Raw genomic sequence first — 13,084 nt, 5'->3', positions numbered from 1 at the left:
AAAATGCTACCATTTCAAAGTGAGGATTTAATTAAAATAAGTCATTCCGAAGCAGTGTGGACATAGAAATCTGATTTGTTTCCTATCAGTTCTGGCCCACTTTCATTTGTGGTCCTAAGTCCGATCAAACAAATTCAATCATTTGCCATTAAACCACTGTGACAACAGTTATATTGGAAAAATTGTGTGTTTTTTCCCATATAGCCCATTTTTCATGTCATACTTCACTGCACAGGAACAGATCATTTATCATACAGTGTCAGAGCTGTCTGTTGAAACTACAGAAGGATGCAGAAGCTGTACTGCTGCTGTGATAGGCTGCCCCGATAGCTAGCCAATAGAGCATGACTGCCAGACACTTTCTGAAGCTTTCTGATGTGGCCCTAGACATCTTAAAGTTCTGGAGAAAATGTGGTTCTCGGTGAAACCCTCCACATCGCAGCCCCACCACTCCTGACTCCTCCTGCACCTTCACCTCTCTCCACAGAACCACAAGCTGCTGATAGAGCTGTGGCTTTTGTGTTTCTTTGTCTTCTCACTTCTATGCCTTTGTTCCAACGGCTCATAATTCCAAGCCTCTATAGTCTGAAAAAAATATCCTATTTTACGACAGCTCGGTATCTTGAAACAAAGGAGCCATGTGCCCCTTCTCAACATATGGCAAATTGTCTTCAGACCTGTGCAGCAAATCATTCTGATGATGGATGTTTGCACCACTTTGTCATTTTCCCCCCAAATGCCTTTGTCTCAAAAATATGAGTTTGTGTTGTTGTTCCAACATGCATGTTTGTGATGTTACTGGTTGCATGTGAGGCATGTCACGGCAGAGATAACTTCATGCTGATGTCAGATATGGGTCACAGAAAAAACTGGAATTGAGCATTAAGCCTTGTCCTGCAGGGAGGAACAGAACGAGCAGAAACAGCCACCATGAGATGCAGGATGAAGAGCTGCAGACAACAGGCTTTTACTGCTCCTCTGATGGCAGCTCACCTCCAGCAGGTCAACTTCTTTTACCTGCTGTGCTTTGTGATGGAAAAACACTCCCAGCAAAATTACAGAACTTTTAGCCATGGATCGGCCTGCTGCTTTTAAACTTTATTGACTCAAGAAACGCGCACTGTCAGTTAAAGGCGTCCCTTCAAGCGGGTAGCCCTGTTGTAATGGAGATGCAAATCCCTGTTGCTCTGGGCTGTCAAGCCAACTCAAGCCAAGCCAGCATGTGTGTGAAAAAGCAATAATGGAGGGGCTGTCGTCGGGAGACGTGGGGTCACACTTGTATAGATGTTACAAACAGTATTTATTAAGTAACAACGAACAATTAAATGAAAGCAAATACACAAATTTTGACTGTTGGACTGCTGCTCTCACTCTGGTACACTCATGTTCAGTGTTAAATAAAGAACACTGATGTCTCTGTTCATGCTTAATTTCCCATTTTCCTGTCTGTGTAACGCAGTTTTTACCGCAGACTGATATATGAACCTTCTATGACCCTGAGGACATCTGGGGCTGGCCTATTGACTGTCCCAAGAGCCAGAACAAAACATGGTGAAGCAGCATTTTGTTATCATGCAGCACAAACCTGGAATAACCTAGCTCAAAATGTTCCTTTTCTACACTGCTTACTCCACCCTGTAATGACTGCAAACTTATTGTTAAACTCAATTTTAAATTATTTTAAATAATCTTTGCACCTCTTATCTGCACTCTTGCTCTGTGTTTTTTTTTTTTAAATTGTTAATCATTTACTAATTAATTTCACCTTTTATATCTATTTTTCTCTTTAGTCTTTTATTGTAAATCTGTATCCTTATTCATGTTTTATATTTTATTGCTCTGTAAAGCACTTTAAATTGCCCTGGTGTATGAAATCTGCCACACAAATGAAGCTGCCTTGCCTCGCAAATCAATTTTAAAACATCAGGAGCATAATTAACCTAGATCTCCTTGATACCATCACTGTGATCCACGACTAAATCGGCACCTGTTTATAAAAAGGTACATAATGTCAACAGCAAACTGTGCACAAATGTTTTTAGAAAACCTTTTTCACAGCGGATTTTTTAACCTGTCAGTGGGAAAGCACAAGCGTTGCTAACGACACTTTGTTCTATTCAAGAGTCCCAGTGTGAGCAAGCATGCACAATACCAGGATTCTGAAATTAAAGCTGCTTAATTGAATTCAGCCATTGTTAATTTCATTATTTGTACTTGTGCTTTTCTTGCTGTGAAATTGTTGTCCATAAAAGAGCCTATGGTGCTGAACAGCTTGTGGAACATTTGAGATTTTCAAGGACTGTTGTTTTGAAGGTCTGTGTAATTTTTCTTTGCACAGCACTGCTTCCTGAGCCTGGGAGGAGGGAGACAAACAGCATGGAAGTTTGCACTGAGATCAGCCTGAAATGTTATTTAAATTCTCACGGAAGGCAACTGTACATTTTTATATTTGTCGATCCGCTGATACAGGTGTGCTCTCTGTATTTTTCCATCTGCATGTGTCTCCCTGCAGTCGAGCAACGCAGTGTGTCTAAAGTTGGCAGCCACAGTCAGTAGTAATAACAGCCTGAATTTTTTATCACGCCTTTCAAGGGCCCTAAGGACGCTTTACATATAGGAAGGCAGAACGAATCACACACCAATAAGAAACTGCGATATGGCCCATAAGCTGTGACTGCTATTGGGGTTGCTACTGTAATGTGCTTTCTGGCCTTCCTTTTGATGTCAGAGCCATTGCTGCTGTCACTTTGCAGAGCTGAAAACATGTATGAGTAACCACAGCAGTGACCATCTAGCCATTCTTCTTTTATTCTTATTCTTATATATTCTTATACTGTCAGAGACATCTTACCTATTGACTTTACTAAATATTTTTAATTAGATATGGAGTTGATACTTGCATGCTCACATGGATAGGTTTGACACTAAAAATCCATCTCCACAGCAGCTTAATGCAAAACAGACAAAGGTATTACACAGAACACCTATACAATACTAATTGGCAATACATTTACAACTGCACATGTATATCAAACGGTTAGTGATTTACTGGTGAAAACATTGTTAAACTCCTCATGCAGAGACGCAGGAAAATGTGTTCACTCTGTACAAACACTCCTATAGATCGACCTTGGAATTTGAAAATGGGTTGCTGTTATAGGAGCTTTCTGCATGATGTTGAACTCCATGTATCTTTGAATCAGCCATCACTGTCAGACACTATTAATTTTTCAATGTATTGTCTGAATGAATAAACATAATTCTATATGATATGACTCATTCAAGAATGTTTATTTGTGTTTATACGTGGGTAGGTTTTGCTTTCATAGTCACCAGCATCACAAAACCTTTATCCACAGTTACTTTTTAACAGACAAGTAAAACTGCAGAAGCCAGCGCAATAAACTTAAAGTAGAGATTTTAATGGTTAGCCATTAACTGCAGAGAGAATTTTTGATGCCCTATACAAGCGGTACTTCCTGGACCAAAGCATGATGCAGATTTCAGTGCCAGATTGTGTGCGTAGCAAGTGTATAGCCGAGAGAGAAGAAAGAGTGTGTGTGTGTTTGTGATGGTGACGGTGAGGCCGCATATAAGTTAAACATAGCAGTGCAGTGTGTGTACAGTTAAGACTTTTTGTCAGTGAATAAATGCTACAACCCCTCAAGATCCAAGCCAAGCCCCTGTGTTTTGCTTGCCATCTTGCCTTTTGTATGTCACATCATTTTGCTTTTGTTTCTTAGAATTAACTGGTTGGTTACAGGTTAATGGAAGTTGGGCTACTGAGAGAAAAATTAACCAAAACCTATATCCGTAACTTCAAGTACTAGACTACAAGTACTCATTATGCAGCAGTATAGTCCCAGTTATGTATTGATGTATGAACATATAAGAAGCCTTTTAACATTGCAGTTGGTCTTAGTATAAATCAGCACACAAAAGAAATGCCCAATTGACCTTTCGCAAAGCCACGCCACTTTGTGATGGTCCGACAAGCTGGGCTCTAGTTTCCTGGTGCAGCGCAGGGTGGCGCAGGGTGGCGAACCCCACGCAGAGCTAGTTTCGAGCAGCGCAACCCGATGCGCGCTCAGTTTGGTAGTTTAGCAGACCGAGGTGCGCTGAGATGGGTGTGGCGGCGCGGCGGGGGGAGGTGTCGACAGATCCAGCTTGGCGCAGTGACAGTTTCGTGCCAAAAGGCTTCGCCGAAGGTGCGCTAAAAGCTTGCCAGCTGAAACCAGGTCTACTGTCAGCGCAGGCAGAGCGCAGCCGGTGTAAGCCGAAGTTTGGCTGACCGGCGGACAGTGTGCACACGTCACCAAAACCTCACAGGCAGGTTTCCAGAATATCAGGCACATTAACGATGCAATAAATACCCAAAAAAACACTATTCAATGCAACTATGTGCAATCAGCACATAAATGTATCTCTGTATCAATTGTCCCGTCACATCTGATGTCAGATCAAAGGGGATTGGCACCGTTTGGCATGTTTGGCACACGTAATGGAAACCCAACCTGATTTGATTAACACAAACTAATGAGTTCACGTCCCTGTCAGCCAACCACAAACAGCCACAGCATCAGATAGGGAGTATATATTCAGCATCTGTCATCTTAGAAAAGTCAAAAGAAAAGAAACAGAGTGAGACTGCGAGAGAGAAAGAGAGAGAGTGTGTGCGCGCGAGAGAAACGCAACACTGATTTACAATTGTGGTGACCTCCTCCCAGGCTACCTTTGCATCATCAGCCCGTGGAGGTCTGCTCGCAGTTCCGTATATTCGGACACTGCGAGCTTGGACCTCCCGGACCAAAACATCAATTTCCTCCTGGGAGAAGTTTGGCCATCTGACGTTGCTGCTCTCTTCTGCCATGGCGAATTGAGTAAACTCTCATTACGCCTTCGCGCGGCGCATTTAAGGGCAAGGAGAGGGGCTCATTTGATTGGTGTGATGTGTGTAAAACCCACTCTACGCCTTCTCTCCTCCCTCTTTCTGACTTGCGGAGGTAGGAGGGATGGAGGTGGGAAAGAGGAGTAGCTGCGCCAGGCGCACACTGTGCCAAACTTGCAAAATCCGCCTGGCCACACCCAGTTGACGAAGCGCAGGTGTGCTGCACCCCCGCCTTGCCCGGTCTGCGAAACTAGAGCCCGCTGTTGCAGTAAGCATGGAGCCCACACTGTAACTAACTGCACTCCCTGAAGAAATATTATCATATTTTTGGAAAACCGAAACAGTGATTCCAGAGAGAAGCAGACAGAGGGGTCTACAGTCTGTGTTTGAAGGATATATCCAGGATGTCAAACTGACTCAGCAGCAACAACAGGTTAAAAAGACAAAGATAGTCAGAAGCTAAAGCCGAACTATAGGCTACAGATCACAGTGTAAAAGTGAACCACCACATCACTGCTGATCACCACACAAGACAATGAATATAAAGGGAAACTTTGCTGATATTGAACCAGCTGTGTGGCATCACAGTGTGTGCAGATGAACAGTGTTTGGCTTTGTGCGGCTGCTAGCACCCAGACCTCTGCTGCAGGACGGGCAGTGATCTCCGGGGAAAGTCAAACAAAGTTTCCCTGCTTCCCTTCACTGGTTCCTGTACAGCAGGGTCGGTCTTTGTTTCACTGTTACAATCATTCAAAAGCAAAAGCAGCATGTGTATACATTCAGTAGGCTGTATCTTCAGTAGCTAGCTAGCTAACCCTACACTTTTCAGGGTTTGATTTTGGTTTTGGAACAGGGAAGAAACGTATATCTTTTTCCAACCTCTCCAGGTAACGAGTATCATTAATACACGACGTGCCCCAGGCACAACATTTAGCTCCAAATCCACAAAACCAGCCTGAAAATGAAGGAAATCTGAAACGACTGCATTAGAGTCAGTGGAGCACAGCTGTGTTGTTGTCGGACACTGGTCTGAGCCAACACGATGCTGGGTTATGATTGGTCAGTTTGCATCCAGGTGTGGGACGAAGGGTCAATTACAACTCTGGGGTACTTATAATTAAGAAGTTTTAAAAAAAGGTACTCAGTTACATCACTTCTAGGAGGAAAGAAGGTCACGGATGGTTTACATCATATTGGCCCTGCTTGAAAAACACTCTGCCATTGTTAAACTCAGTCAAAAATAGTCAGTTATTATAGACAGAGCTGGAGGTTTGTACTTTGAAGCAGCTGCAGGCTTGTGATTTACAGTCAAGGGGTTTGTTGGATGGAAATCAATACAGCTGAAACTAAACTGCCGACTCCCATGTTGGGTGGGATGTGGAGTGACTCGAGCTCTCACCAAGAGCGTCTTATTATTGTTGGTTTGAGAATAGAGACATGCAGAGACAGCCAGACTGATCGATTCCTGAATGACTGCAGTTTGTGTTAAGAAATAGAGGAAAAAGGGGAATTAAGAGTAATTGTATAATGAATGGTGTGATAGCAATGAGCAGGAGGTGATTTGTTTGTGAATGTGTAAGAGTCCGTCTATTCTTGTTTTTCATTATCTTCTTTTCTCTGTTTAGAACACGCCATGTGAAATTACTTTAATCTAACTCACTTAAATCTCCAACTATTGTCTCTCGTCTCATCTCTCGCCTGTATGTGCATCTCAATCACTCGAGTCACAATGCTCAGTATGAAATTTGATTGGCTAAGTATCATCATATGAGATGATTGATAATGCATCCAATGGAGTGGTGCAGGAATGGGTCCTCAAACCAGGAAATGAATCAGCATTTTTGCACCCACAATTTGTCTCAAATACAGTGGATTTTTTGGTGGTTTTTGGTTAGATGACTGAACTAAGGTCTGTGGTTTTGTTCTGCAACAAAAAATATATCATGAAGTACCCCACTTGTGAATTTAGAAGCTTTTCGAATACCAGCAAGTGGTTAAATCAGAGTACAGGGTGTCACCATGCTGAGCACGGCTTTACAGCCTTGTTGTGGTGCTGACATTGAAGTCATGCGACTATGGTGTAGTTTGTTTACAGTGTAACGTTAGCTTTTTAATTTTGGTGATTGCATTTACACTTTAAATCATTGAAGTGGTGTTCATTGGTGAAAATGATCTTCGTGAACAAAACGTGTGAGTCACATAAATGTTTGTTTGCCACTGAGCTTATTTTCTGCAACAATCCAAAATCCAATAGAAGTGTCCTATTGGCTCTTTGTCGAGGGACCCAGAGTGATGTTAGTGATGTTTGTTGGCCTGCAAAAAATGTCGTCCCTGCACCAGTCTATTGGTCTGTAAGTTTCCTTAGCTGCTAAATCAGTGTCATAAAGGCGAGAAATACTGTGGCGGTTAAAATAGAAACGCTCTGTCAAAATGTAATAATTATGAATAATTTATCAGGAAGAGGTCTGGGTCTAAATGGAACAACGTCTGGTTCTAGACGTGGGGAATGAAGAAGGGATGTCAGGTTAACAAAAGGGTTTGCATTTTAGTCATTTGCTAACAAGGGAGATGTCATTCCCCCCTCATCCTCCCCCCAATGGCAACAAGGTCGAGTTAGAATAGATGCAGCCAGTTATTAAGATCTGGCTTATCTGTGCATGAATACACTGTTCAGAAGAAGAAAGCCTGTTATCTCCTCATTTATTCAAATCTTTTTTTTAATCATGTGGCTGATAGATATGTAGAGTGAATTTGACTTTTGGGTGTCAAAGCATTTCAAACTCCATCTGGCCTTTCCAGAGGCAAAGACACTCTCCCATGATTTAAAATTGTGACAGTGACATCACTGCACATCTAGTGTGTGAGGACCAGATGATGATAATATCCCAGCTCGGACATTCTTACAGCTTGAAGAGCTATTATAACTCCACTAAATGTGTTGTTTGCAGTTTCCAACTGTGAGATTCTGCAGCTTCCTCCAGTGGTTTATAAAGTGATTAAACACGATTAACAGCCAGCTGGCGCCATCTCCATGGACAGCAATTAGGCAATTCAGCACAATCATTCAAAAGAGGACAAGTACCAGATAAAGATGAGAGAGCTGTACAGTCCTGCTCATTTGTCTGTACCGATAAGTGGCGGAAAATAATACATCGGGCCAAGAACAAATTACGTGATTTTGGCTCATTTGTTGTTGAAGATTTCTGAACACAGAGACTGGACATTTTTGCTATTTTTTTCATGAACTAATTCAGTTACGTGAATTAAGAGAATCTGTTTTTTCCATGTTCACACAGGATTCTAGTTTTTAATCTGCATCTTATATTTGATTGTGATATTTGTAAGCCTATAAAGCTTTGTCTTGTACTCCAGCAGGGGATATTCCTGAAATGCACCATCCATCTGACCCATTGCATGCCTCGTTACTGTCAGAGCGCTGTGTAATGTTTGTTCTCTCTGCTTCCTACAGGGTTGCAAAATTCCATGATTATTCAAGGTGGAAACTTACATGGGAATTACCAGGGACTTATGGGAAATAATGGGAAATATTGGGGTTATCTGCTCAGGCTGTATTTACATGTCACATGCCGATTTAAACAAACCTTTTACCATATCATTAGCAGACATAATCTATTAATTTGCCGAAGAAATCCATTAATTTGTCAGATACATAGGAAGTTGACATGTGCAGTGAGTGCAGTGAGTGGGTCATGGTACTGTGAAAATTTAAGCAAAACTTTGTAAAAATAATTTATAAAAGAAATGTTTTATAATAATGAGTGAGTGGGATTGGATAATTACAACTCTACAGTGTGCAAAGTGCACCATTTATGATTAAAAGGTTATACAATTTGTACTTTGCTTTAAGCTACAATCTGCTGATTAACTGAAATATCATACAAAATACACACTGTATTTTCAGTAATATAACAAAACTTTCATGAAAACATGTTGCCCTTTGGCTCAGACAGTGCAGTAGTGTTGGCGGTGGTGTGGGCTGCACGGGGGATGGGAGAATGCACTGTGCATGCAGAGGGTCGCAGTTTTACTGCATTCCTATTGAAGAGGATTCTGGCTAATGATGTGTACATGTGATGAAGAATGCTGAATGCAGTGCAAGGTTACAGTTCAGTCAACCTTATCCACTCCTCCCGTCCCAAACATGGACCCATTTTTGTCTTTTTTTAGGTCACAGGGGTACCTTAGGAGAAAGCAGGTCAACAGCATATGTTCCCTATAAAGTGTTAAAGCTGTGAATGTGAAGATTATTTTTAGGTGCAGCCCCGCATTGTGTGTTAAGTTTATCTAGTCATAAAACATTGTCTTCTGGTCAGGCAACTATTCAAACTATAAAGTTTATGGTGTATAGGGGCTTAGAACATTATGATGGAGGTATATGATGGCCATTTCCATGCTCAATTATGTCTCATAAGTTGTTGCAGCAATTCTTGGGTTGTTGATACATAGATTTGGTGCTAAATTTGAACATTTTCACCTCTCAAGCTTGATAGAAATATAAAAAATCCCTCCAAAGTGATACATCAAGACACCAAGACCTCGAGGAACACCGCAGAAAAACTCATGCTGTAATTTGGTATCAAGAACTATTGACATTTGGAGATTTCTTTTAGAATGGTATTTATTAGCAATTGGTTTGTGAGCACTTCCTGTTCTGTAAACTGCTGAGAAACCCTTATTGTTAATATAACTATGAAAGCCATTCATCCTCTGAAAGCCTGAAATCTCTAGCTTGTGGTTGTTGCTGCATTGTGTGGGTACCAGCATAAAGTGGGCATGTCTATAAAGGTTAAACTGGTTGGTATCCATAGAACACATTTTCACTCAGATATTTTGAAGTGAGAGGTCAAGGAGCCTCTGTGAAAATGGCCATGCCAGTTATTCCCTCTGCAAAATTTAGCCCAAATTCAACACATTCTCACTCCGACCTCGGTCTTGGACTTCCCATGTCAGGATACGACATGCAAGGTCAAGTTCTGCCTGTCACATGCACTGTGTGTATCCAAAATACATTTACGTTTTCAAAGTAAATGTACAGTTTGCATACAGTCTCTTTCAAAATAAACGCACTACATCGGTACAACAACACAACAAATTATATTTCCTTCAACAACAAACGCACATGGTTATGTTTACGTACGTGGTTGGGTTTATTGAAAAAGAACAGGGTTTGGCTTTACAGTCTTACAGGAAGCAAACACCGGCCTCCTGGGTGAAAGTCGGTGGTTGTTGGACTATCTACCACCCTTCCTGCCCACCCTACTGGGACTTACGCTGCCTTAACTTTTGTTGTGTTTCCCCCCTGAGGCCGTTAAACAACAATGGTGATTGGCCGCATACAATGCCAATGTGAAGGGACGACCTTTTTTGTCAGTATCTGACACCGGAAGTCACTGACCAAGCGCTGGGTTTCGAAGACTTAGGAGTGAGACCGAGTTGATGAATTTAGAGTGTCATTTGACCCCCATTTGACCCTCATCAAGACAAGCTAGCATGACATGCTTTTACCAATGGATTCCTTAGGTCTTCTAGTTTCATATAAAACCAGCATCTTTACTCTTTAAGACTTAACCCACTATAGCCCCTTAAAGACAGTAATGTAGGCTGAGGACGCTGAAGTCTTTGCAGAGTTGAAGAAGTTAAATGGGCAGACTTAAACCAAAACATGCCAAAAGACCTAGACTTGCTTTTTATGTGAGTTTTCTCCCCAAATAAGTTCACCATTAAAAGGTATGATTTTTACATTGAAATAATGCTAAAAATGACAAAATTCCAGAGCTTAACTTCCCTTGGCAGTTTTTCTGGAAATGTATGTAAAATTTTCAGACTCTTTGCAACCCTGTTGCTATTGCCAAGTGAAGAACACTGTGCTGTGGATAATTGTGACACCAAATTGTTGCTTCTTTACCAAGAAGTAATGTGAGAAAGCTTTTGAATTGTTAGTTTGAATTTGTTCAGACTCGATTTTCTTGAGAATCACATCCAAGTGAATCTAGAGGAGCTTTTGACCACATCTTTCATTCACAGAAGACGCCTGTGAGAAACAGATGAAGGCTCTGGGGAAAAAGGCAGTCAGTGACCCCTGAGTTTAGAATATTTTATCACATAGCTGATAGGGTTGTGTAGCCTTTGTGGGGGGTTTTGCTCTCTGAATTGTATCTGGTTTCATCTGTTGTTGTTTTTTCTGCACATAAAACACTATTTTTAAGGTACCATTGAAGTGTGAAAGGAGCTTGGGAAAGGTTATACTGTTATATGTAGCAGCAGTAGTAATAATTTACAGCCACTGTACCTGTCAACAGCAATAGCAACCAGAGTGAAGACAGATGCTGACACGGAGATCCCTTGAACCATGCCGCTCATTTTGCAGACCAGGCTTCCAAAAGGCCATCCTGTCGACAGGAAAGATATATTCAGCGGATTTTAAAGACAATGCATTGTGCCTCAAACAGATTGATATCCACAAACACATAAGAGTACAGGGCAAGCTCATGGGTCTTGCCATAAATTCACTTAAGTACTTAAGTATCTTGGGGGGGAACAACCCCTTTTTTTTTTAGCACGACTTCATCAGCGCTGCTGGTGACTGGTAGCAGACAGGCTGACAGTGTAGGTGTCGTACTGTGGCTGACTCACAATATTCAGACTGCAGGCGATCATCAGTACAACCCCGAGTTTCTGTAACCTGTAATTTTGCTTGATTCTTTGTCATACACTTTCATAATTAGGACGACTGGGGATATAAAGCTATCTGGAGTTCACTGCAGTGGTTATTCATGGCATGAGTAAGGAAGAAACAAAATCAGAGAATTAAGATGTTGATTGTTGAAACAAGGGAGACAAATTTGAAGGGAAATTTTACAGACATTCCAGCAATTTTACACCTCAAACTCCGTTTGCTTGGCACCAGCAGTGCTACTCAATGGGTGGAAATGGTTGTGTAATATCTTCTGTGGTTTTGAAGTCTGAAAGAAAATAAACCTGATAACATCAGGGTTATCACTGCTTGGGTTTGAGACTTAAAGCTTTTAGCAGTAAGGCTGCATTACAATCTGGGGTTGTGAGGTTTGAAAGAAGTGGGAATTTAGAGGCCAGCGGGGGGTCTGATGAAAGACGCTACAGGCTTGCATTATGGGAATTGCAAGATCTAGTATTTTTTGGAGCTTGACTCATGCTGCTAACTAAATTCTGAAAATCTCAACCTCTGCTGCGTCGACTTGCTGGATTATCCATTTAAAGAATTTGGTTAGTACCAGATGCAAAGCAGGGTGTAAGGTGATAGAAACAAAAAGCTTTCCCTTGCATTTTTGTCTTTAGTCAAGAAGTTTTATAAGCAATAAAATGATTCACATTTAAAGCCCTTTCGTGGCAGTACTACACCATTATGGTATGCCTAAGGTGTTGCTAGATGTTTTAGAACAATGTTTTGGTAGTTCGGAGGGGTGGAAAAAAATTGATACGCTTAAATATTCTATTTTTTTGTTTGTTTGTTAGTGATTTTTTTTAATCGCCTGAATCACCATAATTCAAATGCAGAGGTATAAAGAAGTTTCTGTTTTTATTGTGGTAATCTACGAGTAATGTGACGCCATATCTGTTCCAAGAAAACAAAGCCAAAGCAAGAAAGCAGACAATGGTGGACAACAACACAGACCTTAAGCTGTTCAGATAGCAACTCTGATATAGCCAGCCCAGTGCAAACTCCACACTGGATCAGCAGACTTTCTGATGCTGCAGTTACAAATGAACAATGGTGTTGGGGTTTGTGCCGGCTGAATTTGAGTTGCGACAGCCGGTACTGTAAGCTCAATTTCCGAAGCTTTGGCCAACTCTGTCCCCGTGAATAGTCTCTTAGCAGCTGGGAGAGGCAGAGATGCGACAGGGTAGCTAAGGGTAACCAAGCAACTCTACAATAAAAGAAGGCTTTACCCATTTTATATACTAAAATAAATAGAATATCAATGAGTGGCAGTCAGTATTGATACTGTGGCAGCTGCCACAAATGAGTCAGTGTATGGAAAACACTGCAAGCTTGATGAACAGGGATTGGACAGCTACATGTGGCAGTTAAAGTTAGCTTCAGAAAGTATTCTTTCAAAAGTGTTTATAGCAAGATTTGTGATAAATCCTAATATCAAATTGCAATACTTATAGAATTGCTTTACTTAAAAATTGGAA

General features: G+C 41.3%; 1 protein-coding gene across 1 annotated transcript in view; it reads right to left on the bottom strand.

The window, feature by feature from the left end:
- The window catches only part of npffr2a (neuropeptide FF receptor 2a), a 55,049-nt gene that overhangs the window by 18,248 nt on the left and 23,717 nt on the right, over window positions 1-13,084 (bottom strand). The window contains exon 3 of the mRNA XM_033620069.2: window positions 11,199-11,298. Within this exon, the coding sequence (XP_033475960.1) occupies window positions 11,199-11,298 (100 nt within the window). The remainder of the gene's footprint in view (window positions 1-11,198; window positions 11,299-13,084) is intronic.

Source organism: Epinephelus lanceolatus, chromosome 9 (assembly GCF_041903045.1).
Source record: "Epinephelus lanceolatus isolate andai-2023 chromosome 9, ASM4190304v1, whole genome shotgun sequence".
Classification (NCBI taxonomy): domain Eukaryota; kingdom Metazoa; phylum Chordata; class Actinopteri; order Perciformes; family Serranidae; genus Epinephelus; species Epinephelus lanceolatus.
This window is presented reverse-complemented; position numbering and strand designations above follow the sequence as displayed.